At 58.1% G+C, this 17,359-nt stretch overlaps 1 protein-coding gene across 4 annotated transcripts in view; it reads left to right on the forward strand.

Moving 5' to 3' along the window:
* Positions 1-13,780, forward strand: part of CDC42EP4 (CDC42 effector protein 4) — a 21,911-nt gene extending 8,131 nt beyond the window's left edge. Inside the window, exons 1-2 of one of the 4 annotated variants that reach the window (XM_028499644.2) lie at positions 490-515; positions 10,981-13,780. In XM_028499644.2, the coding sequence (XP_028355445.1) occupies positions 11,097-12,158 (1,062 nt within the window). In that variant the 5' untranslated portion in view covers positions 490-515; positions 10,981-11,096 and the 3' untranslated portion in view covers positions 12,159-13,780. Of the gene's footprint in view, positions 1-489; positions 516-10,537; positions 10,576-10,827; positions 10,878-10,980 lie in introns of those variants that run through there. The other 3 variants (XM_028499645.2, XM_028499643.2, XM_024129993.3) reach the window with 3 other exon arrangements.
* Positions 13,781-17,359: the final 3,579 nt, after the last annotated feature.

The raw sequence follows: 17,359 nt of genomic DNA on the forward strand, positions 1-17,359 counted from the left end.
CGGTACGCGGGCCTCTCACTGCTGTGGCCTCTCCCGTTGCGGAGCACAGGCTCCGGACGCGCAGGCTCAGCGGCCACGGCTCACGGGCCCAGCCGCTCCGCGGCATGTGGGATCCTCCCGGACCGGGGCACGAACCCGCGTCCCCTGCATCGGCAGGCGGACTCTCAACCACTGCGCCACCAGGGAAGCCCCAGTCAACATTTTTAAGAGCCTTCATATTTAAAGTCATACAAATCTATTGGAAAAGGTGAAGCCCCCTTGCCCCCGCCCAAAAAATGCAGAAGCCTTCAACAAGCAATTCACAGGGGAGATGATTTTTTTTTTTAATGCTCACCCCCTTTAGTAATAGAAGAAATGAAAATTATAAGTTTGAGCGTGGTGCTGATTGTGGTTTTGTTGTTTTCAATTCAGCTGAGGACACAGTAACGCCTGTTTTTGGACACCATCGTCCTGTGTTGGTGAGACTGCAACTTGGTAAAACCTTCTGGAGAACAAGTTAAGAAGGAGAAACAAAAGTAATTTTACTCACTTATAAGTAGGTATCCTCCGGAAATAAGGACTTGGACAGACTTAGCTGGAAGGCTATTTGTTACAGCGTTTGACCAAAACTGAAACAACCTAGCATTCATCAGTGGTCTGCTGGATGTAAAACTGAGGCTATTAGGACTTAATCTAAAATAGTGTAGCATTATTTATGAACGTGTAACTATTGTCACTCAAACGTGAACAATGGTTGGCTTTATTCATCCCTCTACAATGGAAAGTGCTGCTTGTATTAAAAAAGAGGGAACATGTCGAAATCAGCACAATCCCAGAGAAGCAGCACACAAGTCCCTTATATAATTTACAGTTTGAATAGATACATTTTAGAAAGTAAAAAGAGATAGGTGAAGTGAACGCTTTCTTTAACCCAGTATATTGCAAATATTATCATTTTGACATGTGATCAGTATTTTAAAATGAGCTCTTTTGCATTCTCTTTTTAAAGTCTAAACCTTTGTAGTCCAGTGTATATTTTACCCTTTAGCACATGTCAACATGGACATTTCAAGTCCTCCACTTTGGGTGCACATTTCAAGTGCCCCATGCCCACCTCGGGCTGGGGGCTGCCATATTGGACAGTGCAGGCGTACATTATTTAATAACCCCTAGAGAGCAGCAGAGAGTGGGCCTCATTAAGTTCTGTAGTTCACCCTGTGAGCCCCGCTCTGACAAGAGCCCAGTGTCCTGATTACCTGGAGTGAGTTCACCCCCCTCCCCGGCAGTACTCCTCTCCTGCCCCCCAACAGGGATGCCTGGACAGTGGACACTGGCTGCTTGCTGCTGTGGAAAGCATGTAGTGAGACTGGGGCTTTGTTCACTTTCCCTTCCCCGGGATCTGCCCGAGGGTGGCTGAGCTGTGGCACCCTTGGGCCAGTGAGCCCAAGGTCTAGATTGGCTGGCAGGCAGGCAGGGAGGGTGGAGCAAGCGCCGGGCACCCAGCCTGGGAGGTTTCAGGAGAGGGGTGAGGTCAAGGTTCTGGTCTTCCTTTTTGGCAGCTGGAACCGTCCAGAAACACAAGATGGAGGTTGGAGCAGGACAGGCACGAGAAACACTTGAGGTGGGGCTCTGTGCTGGGCCCCCTCTCTTAACTTTGCTGGGCGAGCCCTGGCTTCTGCCTCAGGATGCTCCTCCACACCTCTCACCCCCCGGGGGGTCAGAACATTGGCAGGGTCCTCGGAGCAGGAAGCTGGGATAGGTGTTGTGTAAGGAGGAGCCCATCCGAAGCGTCCCTGGGAGCAGGTCTCTGACGGGGGAGTCAGTCAAGTGAGTCTTGGTCCCAAGGCCTTGTCCTAGATGAACAGCCTCCCTAATCCCACCCTACGCCCAGCCCTCCGTCCACGTGCAATGTTCTCAGCTGCGGACATCTGAATAAGCCAGAGGGCGTCACCTCATACAGAAAAGCTTGTGTTCCAAGGTCTGCCAGAAACGGGCTCACACCACCATTTAGTAGCTGGGAGAGTGAGCGAGGGCGTTCGCTCCATCCGAGCCTCAGTTTCTCTTTACGATGGAGGCAGTCGTGACACCCCCCTGGCAGGGTCAGGGGCACAAGTTTAACGATGTCGCCACACAGTGCCTGGCATGCAGCAGGCACCCAGTACATGAGAACGGCTGACGGCACTGCCATTTCTGCATTACTGGTGGTCAGCCAGTGGCTGGAGCGCGGGGGTGTCCTTGGGCGGCCCCGCCCCTTCTCGTGTCCTCTGCTCTTTGGTAGCCATCAGGAGAGCTGAGCTGGGGCGGTGGAAGCAGCAGAGACCGAACCGTCACCTGCCCAGGGTTCCACTGGGGGATGGCCATGTGGGAGGGAGGCTGGCCTCCAGCTTAGGGCTTCCGTGTCGCCGGAAATTGGCCAGTCTCCGGGGTGGGGGTGTGGGGATGGTTATTTTTCATCTGCTCAGTTGCGGAGGCTCAAGCAGCTGTTGGGAAGCTGGTTCTTTTCGGGGGGGGGTCCTAAGCTCCCCATTTCCCCTGCCACCAGGTTTTATAATAGATTGCCTACTTTCTCCTCCCAAACAACCTAAAAATAAAACGAGGATGTGATAAACTTGTCCATCTGGGGTAGATGCAGATTTAGGGGGACGGGAGAGAAAGAGAACAGACCTCGAGGGGAGATTTTTCGATATGAGAGTCTGTGGTCTGAGCCCCGCGCTCCCCCGCCCGGCCCCTACCTGGCGCCTTGTATGGGCTGCAGCTGCTGGACCCTGAGAACTTGAGAGTTTAAAGCTGGTCTGGAAATTACGATTTGTTTCCTTAAGCCTTTGATGCTTTGGGATTTTTACTATTATTATTATCCAAACAGCACTACCACATTAAAGGAAACTTAAAAAGAAAAAAGCCTGTTTTCCTCTCAAGCCTGACATCACTCCTGAATTTCTCTGCCTGCCCTTTTGCCTTTATTCGTGAACGTGTATGTGTGCGTGGCTTGTGATCACTGTGTGTAAACAAGCCTAGATTCTGCCCTTTTTCCTTCCACTTGATGCCGTTTGGTAAACAGTTTTCCATGTCCTGCGCGGTCTTCATTGGCGCTGCTTTTCATGCCTGCAGGATAATCTGTTGAGTTAATGGCTCTCGGTTTTCTCAACCATTTTCTTCTTGTTGGGTGTTAGGTTGTTTCCAGTCTCTTGCTATTATGAGTAAGGCTTCAGTGACTGTCTGTGTCAGGGACTTTTTTCCTGCTTTGAAATAGTTCCATAGGGTAGGTTTCCCATTGCGGGCACTCCTGAATCATTCTTGACGGAAAGTCTATTCAAAGAACCTGCCGTAATTGCCGATGCCCCGAGACCACCCTGTCCTGGGACCATTGTCTCTGAGCAGCATTTGATCCCTGTTTTTTCTTTTCTTTTCTTTTCTTTTTAAATTAATTTACTATTATTATTTCTTTTTTTGGCTGCGTTGGGTCTTCGTTGCTGCGCGCGGGCTTTCTCTAGTTGTGGCGAGCGGGGGCTACTCTTCGTTGCGGTGCGTGGGCTTCTCACTGTGGTGGCTTCTCTTGTTGCCGAGCACGGGCTCTAGGTGTGCGGGCTTCAGTAGTTGCAGTACACGGGCTCAGTAGTTGTGGCTCGCGGGCTCTATCTAGAGCGCAGGCTCAGTAGTTGTGGCGCACGGGCTTAGTTGCTCCGCGGCATGTGGGATCTTCCCGGATCAGGGCTCGAACCCGTGTCCCCTGCATTGACAGGCGGCTTCTTAACCACTGCGCCACCAGGGAAGCCCAACTTTAGACTTTTAAGACAGAAAATATTAGAGTGTTTATCATATACCCTAAAGAAATGAAAAACCATATTTGAGTATGCAATAATGCCTTGGCAGGCGGATTCTTAACCACTGCGCCACCAGGGAAGCCCTGGTCCCTGGTTTTGTACCACTCTCCCTGCCTGGTGGCACCTAGTACCTGCTCTTGGGTGGGAGGGAAGTCCTTCCCCTCCCCTTTCCAAGCTCAGTGCCACCAAGATGGTAACGGACACAAGAAGGTCTAGCCCGGTGCCTGGCAGTGAGTCAACCCGCATGGTATCTGCAAAGGACCTTTAGAGATTGGGAGACAGGGGACCTGGGCGCTGGTGCCATCTGGGCCCCTCACCAGCGCCTTGGCCTTGGGCAAGTACTTTTCTCCACCCCAGTAGCCCGGTCAAGGCCACCGGGCTGGAGAATCTCTGCGTGTCCTCCATCTCGATCTTAGGAATCTCTGAAGTTGAAGGCATCGTGGATGCCTCCGTGGGAGTCACGTGACATTATGGGTACCCTATTGTGGCACCCGCGGGGGTGTGCAGAAAAATCCACTGAGACGTGATGAGAAAACACCGGAACTTCTATGTCATATATTGACTTTCTTTAAAAGAAGGAAATCTAAACCATATTCGTTGCTGCATGGATTGACAATAGCCATGTATATAAGCTATAAGAGATATACGTGTGTGTGTGTGCATAAATTACACGCTCCCTGTTTTGACGTGTGGAGGCCCCTGCACTTTGGGTCCTGCGGGGCTGTTTTAGTGGCCGGAGCCCGGGTGTGGGAATAAAGCCTCCCGTCCATGACCCAGGGCAAATCTCTGAATTTATCCTCTCCGCCTCTGAGTGTGGTTGCTGCACACACCCAGGTATTTTAAGGCGATATTTGACACAGATACACAGGTAGTACGGGAGTTATAATAGTGATATTTCACGCTTCTCTCCTGGGCTCTCTTTTTTTTTTTTTTTTTTTAATTTAATTGTGGATATTCAGGCTCAGATTATTTTAAGACGGTGCTTCGTACCATCCTGGTGCAAACGGCACACTTTCAGATATGAGAGAGCTTGTGGCAGTGTTAGTGAAGGAACGAAAGGATTCCAAATGTACTGAAGTCAGCTAAAGATAACCACACAGCCCCCACTGAAGTCCCCCCTGTGCTGTGTGACAGGGCGCATCAAAGCGCCCGCCGTTCTCATCCTTTCCCCCTGCTGCCCATTAGCTGTTGGAATGAAACAGCCTTCCCCTTTCTCTGGGACTCCTTATCTTCACAGGATAAGGCCGGGGAACATTCCAGAAAGCGCTGGATCTTTCTCTGGCGACAGAAGCCAGAGCCCCTAACCTCTCACAGGGCATCGTGGCCCGCGTCGTGCTGCGTTTCTTGCACGATCCCCTGCAGCCTGTTGTTACCGCTGACAGATGTTGTGTAGCAGAATGCTTCCCCCGTTTTGGCAAAGTCCAGTTCTTCCTGGGGGCAGAAAGTTGGTTGCACCCCGAGGGAAAGGTCCCTGGCCTGCCGGGTGCGACGCACCCCTGGCAGAGGACTCCTGGGCTCGAGCTCCCCTCCCCTTTGAGTCTGCCCTCCCTCTCCTCCCCTATCCGGGCCCTCAGCTCCTGGTGTCTCCACCTCCAAAACCTGCCCCGGATGTGCCCCCACTCTCTGTCCACCTGCTTAACCACACCCTCGTCCTGGCCCCCATCCTCTTTGCCCTGAATTCCTGCTTCCCCTCCTCCGTGCCTCCAATCCAGCCACTGCCATGGGAACCTCCAGACACACAGGTGGGATGGCTTCCTGCTTAGGGAGGTTTCCTTTGGTACCTAGAACGCCGTCCAAACTCCGGCCTGGGCTTCCTGGGAGGGCCCTGTGTGACCTGGCCCCTGGGTTTTCATTCCGTTCCTCAGACGCAAGCTTGTTCCCCCCTCAGGGCCTCTGCACATGCTGTCCCCGCTGCCGGCATGTTCTTGGCATGCCTGGTTTGCTTCTCATCGCTCGGTTCTCAGAGGGGCCTCGCACAGCCCATGCTCGCTCTCCCTCGTTTCCCCCTTGACCCTGAGGACCACGAGATACTGTTTTATTCGCGAGTGTACAGCCCCGTCGCCCGCCCACCCACACTCACACCACAGGTGAGCCCGGGAAGGCCGGGCTTGTCCGCCTCGTCATTTTCACTGCTCTGTCTCCAGGGCCCAGAGGAGTTATGGGAAAATTGGTGGGTGTGCCGTAGGTCAGTGAGTGAGTGAGTGAATGAATGAATGAATGAATGAATAAGGGAACGAAGCCGCTTGTATCCAGTCCAAGCCACGACCGACGTCATCGTGTCAAATGCCGCGTTGCCGGGGGCTGGAATCGGACGGCATGGGTGGTGAGAAGGGGGCGTGGTGATGGAGGGGCTGGCTGCCCGGTGGCCATGGCAGTGGGCATTGAGGCATGTGTGCTCTGTGTGCCAGGGTGGGTTTCCAGGTCAGCTGCACGGCGGCAGCCCTGCCTGGCTGCCCCGGGAGAGCTCGGGTCTGTCTGGGAGCTGCTGGGCTGAGGTGGGAGGGCAGTGCTCTCTGGACGGCCCGCCGGGGAGGATGAGGGAGGGTCCAGGCCAGGGCTGTCCTCTCCCGTCCCGGGAGCTGAGCTGAGCTGCGCTGAGGGTGTGCTTGGTGTCAGTGCAACCGGGGGCCTGGCCTTGCAGGGAGGGCCCGTCGCCCCTGGCTTACAGGAATGTCCTGTGGTCCGTGGGCCAAGGGTAGCGGAATCTGATTCCAGCGGAGGCTGGAGAGATGCGAGTTGCTGCTCCGTTTTCCCTTGCTCTGCCAGGAAAGGGGGATGTGGCTTCCGGGGTGGCAGGGTCGGGGAGTCCCCCCGCCCAGGGCGGCCTGTTTTAGCCACTTCCCCAGAGCCGGGTCACAGGGCTTAGCCACGCCCCCTCCCGAAGCCACGGCTCCCTACGGCACAGTCCCTTTCCGGGTGGGTGCTCAGGCCCCCCCGAACTGCCCCCAGGGCTGGCCCAGGGCACCTGCTTGTACTTGTACTCAGAGTTCCACCTCCTCACCCCCAAACTGCTCTCTGTTCAAAGCTTAGGGTGACAATGTCACGAGGGTACCATAAAACCAAGGGTTTAAAACAACCCGGTAAGTGAGCTCTTGCCAGCCCTGAAGCCTGGCCTGCCCAGCCTGAGCTCTAGCTGTAGGGCCCCAGGGCTGCTGCGGCCCCCCCCTTGCTGTGCTGGGGGACCAGTGGGGGACTCCATCTGGGCCCCGACTCCCAGGACTCGGGACATTTTCACGCTGGATACCGAAGATGGTTTGGTTTTTCACAAGCCGCAAAGCCTCGTTCCCACCCCCAGGGAGCGAGACCACAGACGGCAGATAAGCCCTGGCCAGACCTGGTCTACCTTCCTGGGCTGTGGGGCTGTGCAGGGGCCTAGGCACCTCCCTGCCGGCCCCTCTTATCCTGATCTCGAGCTCTAGCCTCGAGGACGTGCCAGGGGTGGGGGCCCTTCTGTCCTGTAGCCGCGATGGCCAGGATGCCTGGTCCCTGCCGGTGGCCACAGGGGTGTCTGCACCATCTCTAACGAGCCCTGGGCAGCTGGGCCTGCGGTTTCCCTTTCTATTCTTTTTAATAAGCACTTAAGATCAGGGAAACCACGGCGCCTGACGCTTACCGGCTCTGGGGATTCCTGCCGTTACTTTGAAACCCTTACGCAACTCTGGAGCTTCATGTCACTGATCCCACAGTTCTGATCCTTTACGTTCCCTCCCTTCCCTCCTTCCCTCCTTCCCTCCCTCCCTCCCTCTCTTTTTTTTTCTTTTTTAAAATTTGTTTTTCTGTTCACCTGGTGATTAGTATGTGTTTTATTTTCACATGTGCGCGCTCACTCCAGGGCAGGGTTTCTCAACCCAGGGCAGCTTTGCCCCCCAGGGGACACTTGGCATGTCTGGAGACATTTTGGTTGTCACAAGCAGGGGACGGATGCTACTGGCATCTGGTAGGCAGACGCCAGGGATGCAGCAGGACGGCTCCCACGGCAGAGAATTCTCTGGCTAAAGGAGCCAGCAGTGTCAGAACCTGCTCCAGGCTAATACAGGAATCTTCTCGAGGCAGCGGCCAGGCTTCTCCTTTCTCTGGACTCTTCCAGCCGGAAGTGGGGAGGGTAACTGACCCGGAGATGCTACCCGCCGAAGGCCAGAAAGAGGCCTGGCATGGAGCAGAGACAGCACTGGACCAGGAGACCGGCTTCCAACCCAGCTCGGCTCTTAGGCACATAAATCTGGATAAGTCACTGCTTCAGTGACCTTGTTGTCTCATCTGGAAAACGGAAGGGCTGAAGAGCACAGGATTCTGTGACCAGAGCCAGGAGCTGAACTGCAGGCAGGTTGAAGATGTGGACCCTTTCTATTCTTGCTTCACTGCCCTGGTGGCAGCAGAAGCCTGAGGGATTCTCCAGTACCAAGAGTGCCTTAGAAACCTGGTTTGATTTTCTTCTATGCCGAACATGTCTGAGGCCGACTCACTCCATCCTCCTCTTCTCTTGTTTAGCCAGAGAGAGCTTTCCCCAACGTTGGCCTGAGAGCCCACGGCTGGCCCAGAGGGTCACATATGGTGACTCTCTCCTGGAGCAGATGTGGAGGGGATGTGACCCTAAGACCAGTACTTTTCACGTGTCTAGTTTAGGCGTCAGCAGACTGTGGCCCCAATCTGGCCCACCACTGGTTTTTATATATAAAGTTTTATTGGGACACAGCCATGCCCATTTGTTTATATACGGTCTTCTGCTGCTTTCCTACCACTGCGAAGATGGAGCTGAGCAGCTGGGACCAAGACCATATCAGTCATGAAGCTGAGAATCTTTGCTGTCTGGACCTTTATGGAAAACGTTTGCCAAAACCTGGTCTAGCTGTTCCGTGTCTTAATTGTTTAGAAGGTAGATCCCAGGGCGTGGGCAGCAGCGAGGGGCCAGGTCAGAGGTAGGGGAAGCGAACTTTGCTGAGGGTCTGGGGGGAAGGAGGAGAGTAAGGCGGGGAGCTGACCGACAGTAGTGGGTCGTCTCAAGGCCTTTCAGAGGAGTCCTCACCTGACTCCGCCCGGCCGGGCTCACCTGTGTGGCAGGTGAGCCCCGGTGCCTGGCTCTCGCCACCCTCCCCTGCCCTGGAGCGACAAGCGCTGGGACTGCCTGGGGGTTGGCGGGGGCCATCTGGCTGGGCATCAGCAGCGGAACGAGCGTGGGGAGGGGGTTAGAGGGCACAGAGAGCTCAGGCTGGGAGCCCTGGAGCCGGGCTGTAGGCTGAAGTGACCTTGTCCTTGGGCTCAGGAAGGCAGAAAGGGAACAACCAAGGGGCTGGGGTGGAGGTTGGGGGGTAGGAGGGAGGTGTTGGCCTTTCAACAGCTGTTTGAGGACCGGCTGTGCCATGCACTGCTGGACGGGATTCAGTGGTGACAGGCCCTTTGGAACCCTCCGGAACCTCATAGTCCAGTGGGAAGATGACAGGCGAGCCGAGCCGGCAGTGGTAGAATGACAGAGCCACTGCCTGCTGGGAGCAAGGACGTCCACAGTGCTGGGGGTCGGGCAGCAGGTGGTCGGGAGGTCTCACCTGGGCTGAAGCAGCTTTCCTGGAAGAGGTGACAGCTCAGCTGAGCCCTGGAAGACGTTGGGTGAGCCAGGTGACTGGTGTTCTAGCAGGGAGCTGTGCATGTCCAGCCGTGGAGTCCGGGAGACGGAAGCTCAGGGCCAGGGCGGAGCACAGGGGTCGGGGAGCAGCGAGAAGTGAGGCAGGGGCTGGGTGCCGGATCGGGGGGTCTGCCCTGGGGAGTCCTGGTCGGGTTTGTTTGTTTGTTTGCGGTACGCGGGCCTCTCACTGCTGTGGCCCCTCCCGTTGCGGAGCACAGGCTCCGGACGCGCAGGCTCGGCGGCCACGGCTCACGGGCCCAGCCGCTCCGCGGCACGTGGGATCTTCCCGGACCGGGGCACGAACCCGCGTCCCCTGCATCGGCGGGCGGACTCTCAACCACTGCGCCACCGGGGAAGCCCGCTGGTTGGGTTTTGATTTAGCCAAAAGGTGAGGGATGGGGGAAGGGGAAGCAGGGCCTTCTGGGATGTGGTAGCATCGGGGGTGAGGAAGAAACCCGGTGGGACATCCTGGGTTGCCCTTGGCAACGGAGAGGATGGGCCTGGAATGCGCGGGCCGTTGAGAGCTGTGCTGTTAGCGGGACTGGTAGCCCAGGACCACCACCCCCTCACCCGCCGGCCTCGGTTAAGTCTCTGCGCCCACATCACCCCTCTCTGCTCAGCCCTGCGCTGCTGGGTTAGCACTGGGGGCTGGTCTGGCTTCAGTGCTGGACTTCAGCTTGGCCCTTGCCAGGAGCTGCATGGGTGGTACCTGCCAGGAGGTTTCAGAGGCTCTCCTGGCCTCCCTGCTCACGCTCTTTGGCTCAGGTTAATCACCTGGGGGTCTGCGTTCCCAGGGCGCCTCGGCCACCTAGGGTTTCGTCTCCGCCTCCCTGCACCCCTAGTGATTGAAGACACCGGGAGTTTCCCGGTCTTGGTCTCTGAGAGGCGGAGGGTGGATCCTTGGCAAAGAGCGCGGGGCTCCACCGTGGAGACGCTCCAGGCAGGATCCCCACCTCGGGACACCCACCACGGGCCGGAGGGCTGCGGAGCTGGTCCCGTGGGTCCCGGCGGCTCCACCCGATTCTGATTCAGAGAGTGAGCTGCCGCCCACGTGTATGGAGGTGCCAGGCAGCGCCTCCCTGGGGCCTGTGCCGTCCTCTCCTTCCTCTGAGGACCGTGACTCAGAGTGAGGTGTCCACTAACTCCGCAGGGGCCGAGGTCAGGCAGCCGAAGAACTAACTTGCGGCGCGTCTCCCGACTGGTTGTTCCCTGGAGTCGCGTCTCTCCCGGGTCGGCTGCCCGGAGTTGCCCGTGTACCTCCGCCTCCAGGGGCGTCCTGGTTGCGGGGTGCGGGAGGCACTGTCCTTCAGAAGAAGGCTCTCTCGCTCCAGTCTCGGGGAGGGCGTGCCTGTGGCTACTTGAACTCCAAAGAGCGCTCGCCTAACCGGAGAGCCTGTGCGTGGGGAAATAGGCAGGGTTATGAAATTGTTGGCCGGCTCGTTTCGCACCATTTCGTTTTGGTAGGAGAGCGGAGGTTTGAATAACAGCCACCCCTGGGCAGATGGGCTTTTGTGCTGAGCGGACAGCTGGGTTAACTCTTTCCCTGCTCTTCTCTTCTTGCAGCCCTATGATCTCCTCCTTATCGCCCCCTCCGCCCGCCGGACTTCAGATCTGACCTCAGATCCGCCTGCTGTCTCCGGAGGGGGCCCCGTCCCCCCCCGCCCCGCCCCCCCGGCGCGATGCCGATCCTCAAGCAGCTGGTGTCCAGCTCCGTGCACTCCAAGCGCCGCTCTCGAGTGGACCTCACGGCCGAGATGATCAGCGCCCCGCTGGGCGACTTCCGCCACACCATGCACGTGGGCCGGGCGGGGGACGCCTTTGGGGACACCTCCTTCCTCAACAGCAAGGCTGGGGAGCTGGACGTTGAGTCCGTGGACGAGCGGGCCTCCTCCTCCTCGTCCTCCAAACGCGGCCTCCTGTCCCGGAAGTTCCGGGGCAGCAAGCGGTCACAGTCGGTGAGCAGGGGGGACCGGGAGCAGAGGGGCGTGCTGGGCCCCCTGCGGGACTCGGCCCTCTTCGTCAAGAGCGCCATGTCCCTGCCGCAGCTGAACGAGAAGGAGGCCGCCGAGAAGGGCTCCGGCAAGCTGCCCAAGAGCCTGTCCTCCAGCCCCGTGAGGAAGGCCGCCGGGGAGGGCGGCCTGGAGGAGGCGGTGCCTCGGCGGAATGGGGCCTCCGCCCCCCACTCCCCAGACCCCCTCCTCGACGAGCAGGCCTTCGGGGACCTGGCGGATCTGCCCGTGGTACCCAAGGCCAGCTTTGGGCTGAAGCACGCCGAGTCCATCATGTCCTTCCACATCGACCTGGGGCCCTCCATGCTGGGCGACGTCCTCAGCGTCATGGACAAGGGGGAGTGGGAGCCGGCGGAGGAGGCGGCGGCGGTCGGTTACCACGGTGACGAGGACCCAGCCGGCCGCCCCACCCAGGCTCCCCCGACGGTGGCGGCAGCCCCTCCCCTGGCAAGGCAGGAGGGCGCGGGGGGCCCGGACCTGCCCGCGCCGCCCTCCCGCGCGCTGCCGGAGGAGGGCTGGGCAGCGGTGGCCCCCAGCCCCGGCTCGGCCCGCAGCGTGGGCAGCCACACCACACGGGACAGCAGCTCCCTGTCCAGCTGCACCTCGGGGGTCCTGGAGGAGCGCAGCCCCGCCTTCCGGGGGCCAGACCGGGCCCGGGCCACTCTCCCGAGGCAGCCGGACCCCGAGTTCTCCTTCATGGACGAGGAGGAGGAGGACGAGATCCGAGTGTGAGGCCGGCCGGAGGTAGGGGCTCTTGGCTTTGCCTCCTCCCTGCCCCCAGCCCTGCAAGGTCAGCCAAGAGCCTGGCTGCGGGCCACAGACAGACCCTGGACCTCACCGATAAGGGGCGCTGGCCGAGCCGGGGGGCCCACGGAGGACTTGGCGCGGGCTCGGGTGCCTGACTTCTTTGCACGCCCTGCCCTGCCTGAGCTCGTACGTAGGACGGGGCCGTGTTCTCGCAGCAGGAATCACCTTCCCTCTCCCGGCCTCCGGTGGACGTCGGCTGTCAACCTGAGTCCCCGCCACGTGCAGCGATAACAGGGCAGCCGGGGGCGGCCCAGGGGCGCCAGGGCTAAGGACACTTGACCTGCCTCTTCACTCCTGGCGTTTCTGTCGTGGCCGGCGGTGGCCGCCGGAATAAACGCCTGTGACAGGTCACAAGTCCCGGCCCCTCCCTCCTCCATCGCCAGCTCGTGCGCGGGGAGCCCCGCGGAGGAAACGCGGACCGAATGGGTACACTCAACGCGACCCCTTCCTCGGGGTGAGAACAGGATGCAGGACGGAAGGAAGGCCCCGGGGCATCCTGAGTTTTCAAGAGGGGCCCCTGCAGGATGACACTAGGACAGGCTGCAGCCCTTGCTCAGTCCCTCTGGCTTTGTTTGTGCTTGTTGTGTTTAAATCTTTTTAGAGCGATACCAGGAACGGTGTTTATAGGCCCGCCACCAGAAGGAAAAGGAATCCTTTTAGAAAGCCTTTACACTAAGTGCTTCCAAACTTTATTTAGAGCTGTATGGGGTGGAGGTCTGTGCGTGTCTGTCCTTGGCCCCCCTCCCCCATAGCTATTAACGACAACAGGCGGCCAGTGTAGAAAATTTTGGGAAAATGATTATGAAAAAAAAAATGTCATTCCTATGGGGGGATGAAACCTCTTTTGACTGGGTTGCTCACAGCCCCCGGACTGACTACTTCCCTTTCCTTTCTCAAGCCTCTGCCAGCAGAGCCCCCTTCCCCACTTCTGAGTCAGTGGTCCCGAGGGTATAGGGTTGCCAGATTTAGCAACAAAACAAAACAGAAACCAGAATGCTGAGTTAAATTGGAGTTTCAGGCATGCAAAGGATCATTCTTTAGTGTAAGTATGCCCCCTGCCACATTTGTAATACACTCATGCTAAAAAATCAGTTGTTGTCTTTCTGAAATTCAGATTTCACTCTGCGCCCTTAGAACCCTCCCCCCCCCCCCGCACCCAAGGGGATTGAGTGGAGGTTGCGGGCGAGCCCCCAGGATTCACGGATGATGATTTTTCTGTCCTGGCAACAGGCTGACTCGCCTTCTCCTGTCGCCTTGTAGCCAGTGGAGGGAGGGGGACGGACAGAACTGCCGCGGGGTCCAGCCAGGGCTGGCGGCGGGTGTAGCTGCCCTAGCCTCCTGAGTTTTGCCAGATCCGGACTCAGACACTACCTTAGTTCTTGAATTGGGTGCCCACTGGTTTCCAGCCATGTAGCCCCTGCCAGCTGCTGCCCTCGAAACCCATCTAGACAGCGGTCAGTTCCAGATTCTAAACTGTATATTTTTTTTTTTTTCCGTGAAAATGTTAAAACAGCAAGGAAACATTAAAATAAAAGGCCTTTACAGCATGCCTGGTGTCTGTCTCTGCTTTTTTGCGGGGGGGCGGGGGTGGATGGCGTGAGGGTGCGGATTCAGGGTGCTGGGGCTGCCCGAGCCCCGACGGCACTCGGGGGCCTGAGGTGGCTTCTCTCTCTGTCTCTTTGGGGCCCGCCCCTCCTGCACTACTCTCCAGCTTCTGGAAGGACAACGCCTCACGTGCCCATCAGCCTGGGCAGGCCCTTGGGGGCTCTGGGATTTGGGGGGGGGGGGGGGGGGGGATGGCGTGAGGGTGCGGATTCAGGGTGCTGGGGCTGCCCGAGCCCCGACGGCACTCGGGGGCCTGAGGTGGCTTCTCTCTCTGTCTCTTTGGGGCCCGCCCCTCCTGCACTACTCTCCAGCTTCTGGAAGGACAACGCCTCACGTGCCCATCAGCCTGGGCAGGCCCTTGGGGGCTCTGGGATTTGGTGTCCCGACTGCCACTTACCACTGGGGGCCCTCGGGCACTTAGTCACACAACCACTTAGTGCCTCATCCTTCTCATCTGTTAAATGGGCATCGTGCCGTTCTTACACGGCTGGGCTGCAGACACAGTCACTGCCGTGGTGTTTGCCAAGTTTTTTTGTTTAATATTTATTTATTTATTTGGTCGCACCAGGTCTTAGTTGCGGCAGGCGGGCTCCTTAGTTTCGGCTCGCCGGCTCCTTAGTTGCAGCACCTGGGCTCCTTAGTTGTGGCAGGCAGGCTCCTTAGTTGTGGTTCGCCAGCTTCTTAGTTGGTGGCACGCAGCCTCCTTAGTTGGTGGCAGGCGAACTCTTAGTTGCGGCACGCATGTGGGATCTAGTTCCCTGACCAGGGGTCGAACTCGAGCCCCCTGCATTGGGAGCGCAGAGTCCTATCCACTTCGCCACCAGAGAAGTACCCCAAGTTATTAAACCGAGGGAGGCGCCCGGCCCGTGTGGGGCTGCAGCCGGGAAAGGTGCCGCCCTCCTTCCCCTCCTCCCTTTCACCATCTGACCTGGAGACTCAACTAACAGCGGGTGTGTGTGGTCTCCGTTCAGCCTCGTGGCCCTGGTAGGTAGACTCTGGTGTCCCCATTTTATAGCAGAGATGTGCTCCAGAGGCCCCATGGCCACCTTCTCCAAAGTCACCGAGTGGCGGAGTCAGAACGTTACTGATTCGAAACCCTTTCCACACTCACAGGCACCTCAGGGCTTCTTGGGGAAGTGAGGAGGGGGTGTGTCAGCCCCAGGTGGGACCCAGTGACCCCTCCAGCCCCTGGTCCAGCTCCTCCCTCACCCCTTCCCCTCTGACGTGGGCGCGTCTCTAAGGAGAGGACGTCAGCCTGGGTGGGTCCGTCTGTGCCCCTGAAGCCCCTTGCATGCCCTCCTTTTCACCTGGGGGCTCCAGTGCAGCTGAGTTCCAGGAAACCCTGCCCCTCTCCCGGGGAGAAATTTGGGCATGTACTCATCCTCCTCCTGGGAAGCAATTAGAAGCATAATTAAAATGTCACCCAGGTCCCTTTGTCCCTAGATTGGCTCATTAGAGGTAATGAGGGATGTGGCTAAGACAGAGTTACCAGTAGGTGGGGTGGTGGCCCAGGGGGAGGGAGCGGGGATGGGCACACAGCCAAGCCCAGCGGGAGTGATGGGGTCCCCCAGCTCTGGGGGGAATGGAGAGAGAAATGCACTGTTCAGTGAGGCTCAGGGGGGTGGCACCCGAGTGGGAGCTCTGCCTCCCAGACATAGTGTACCCTCCATTCCACCCACATCCGCTCACCCAGATTCTTGAGGGTCTGGGAGCAGCCAGCCTCCCCAAGACTGCAGACCTGCTTTTTGACTTGATGGGAAAGCGCTAGCTGTTTAGGGAGACCCAGGGGCCGGCTGGACCCACACTTTGGGATCATGCTTTCTGACTGGGGGCTCAATGGGCACAGCAGACAAGCATGGGATAACCAGGCAGGACGAGCCTAGCCACCGACTCTAACCTTGGTTTGCTGTGTGGACTTGGGCCAGTAATTTTCCCTCTCTGGGTGGCTTCAGTTTCTCCATCTTCACAGTTAGGCACTAGCTCAGTCGTTTTCAGCTTTTTACCAGAAGTTCTGTTTGTCATGAGGTATACAAACAGACTGAACAAGAGCTTCCCTGGTTGGGGGCGGATCCTTTCTCCCTCCCCTTTGTCTCTGGGTTTTGCCGGGGAAGCCTAGGGCCCCCGCAGGGCACATCTTACCCTAAAGATGTTCTGTAGGGCCCCTTCTACCTCTGACAACTCAAAGCAAGAGCTGGAACTCTTTCTGGGTAATCACTTAGTAATTTTAATTCAGATCGCAGCTAATATTTCCAAAAATGTGATGGGACCCCAAAACCTTCTGCCTCAGGCAGGGCTGCAGTCGTGGCCCAAAGATGCTCTGCGATGGGTCCCACCCTGGCCCAGCCCATCACGGGGGTGTCTCCCCTCCACCTCCCCAACTCCTCAAGGGGTTCTGCTCTTATTTGTTGGGTACATGCTGTTCTGCACTGTTCACATGATAAGTAAGGGCTTGTGTGTTCTTGGACTGCCACTGGCCCACCGGGCTAGCAAGTGGAGGAGGTGGATACGGACCCACGCGCGGGCTCCAGAGCCCTTCCTTGCAATCACTGTCCCAGTCTGGTGATGTCCACTTTGGGGCCCGGAAAAATCAGGCGGCGCCAGTGACCTGCCGGGCAGAGCAGTGCAGAGAGAGGCCGAGCTGACAGCCCCGCTGGTAGGGGTGTGCCCAAGAGAGAGGGGGGTGTGCTTCCTGCCAGGTGAGGCGCTGGCCGCTCCAGGACCCTTTCAGCAGCTACTGCTGCTCTCCATCATCCAAAGGGCCCCGCAGGGAGTGCCAAGTGTGCTAGGCAGAGCAGCCCCTGCCATTCCCAGGGTCGCTCAGGGCTGGCCTCTGTCTCTGTCCACAGCCTCAGGGCCATGCTCCTGCTGGGGTCCAGGCTGCTCCCACAGGGCTCCCCTTCGACTCCATTCTCACACCCCAGCCACCCACTCCTCTTCACCGGGGTTGCACCATGTTCTCAGAAGAAAGTGGACACAAGGAATAGGAAAGGAATAGAGGGGTTCGGGACACCTGCGGGAAGGGGGTTCTTAGGATCTTCACATTTTAGGATCTGGTTCGCCACCAGCCTCCACCCATTTTACAGATGGGAAGACAGAGGCTGGAGAAGGCGGCACTGGCTGAAGTCTGGTGAGTGGAGCAGAGCAGAGGCTGTGAGATGGACGGGGCTGGCTTGGCTCTGTGGTGTGACAGACGACGGAAAGGCTGAGCCGGTAGACTGCGTGGGGCAGAGGCTGGGAGTGCGGTCCTTGTCGGGGTGGCGGAGGGGGCGGGGTTGGCTATTTCAGGGGTGTGTGTGTGGCACCCCCACCCTTCCCCGGCTTACCTCGGCCTTCACACAGCAGCCTCCCGAATGCCCGGACTCCACACTTGGGCGGGGACCCTTCCTGGCGCAGCAATAACCTGCATGCAAAGTATCCCTGGACCCCAAAGACCCTGAGTTAAGATGCAGGAAAGCACGGATAAACCACAGGGTCCTACTCTATAGCACAGGGAACGATATCCAGTCTCCTGGGATAAACCA

Source organism: Physeter macrocephalus, chromosome 14 (genome assembly GCF_002837175.3).
Source record: "Physeter macrocephalus isolate SW-GA chromosome 14, ASM283717v5, whole genome shotgun sequence".
NCBI classification, from domain to species: Eukaryota; Metazoa; Chordata; class Mammalia; order Artiodactyla; family Physeteridae; genus Physeter; species Physeter macrocephalus.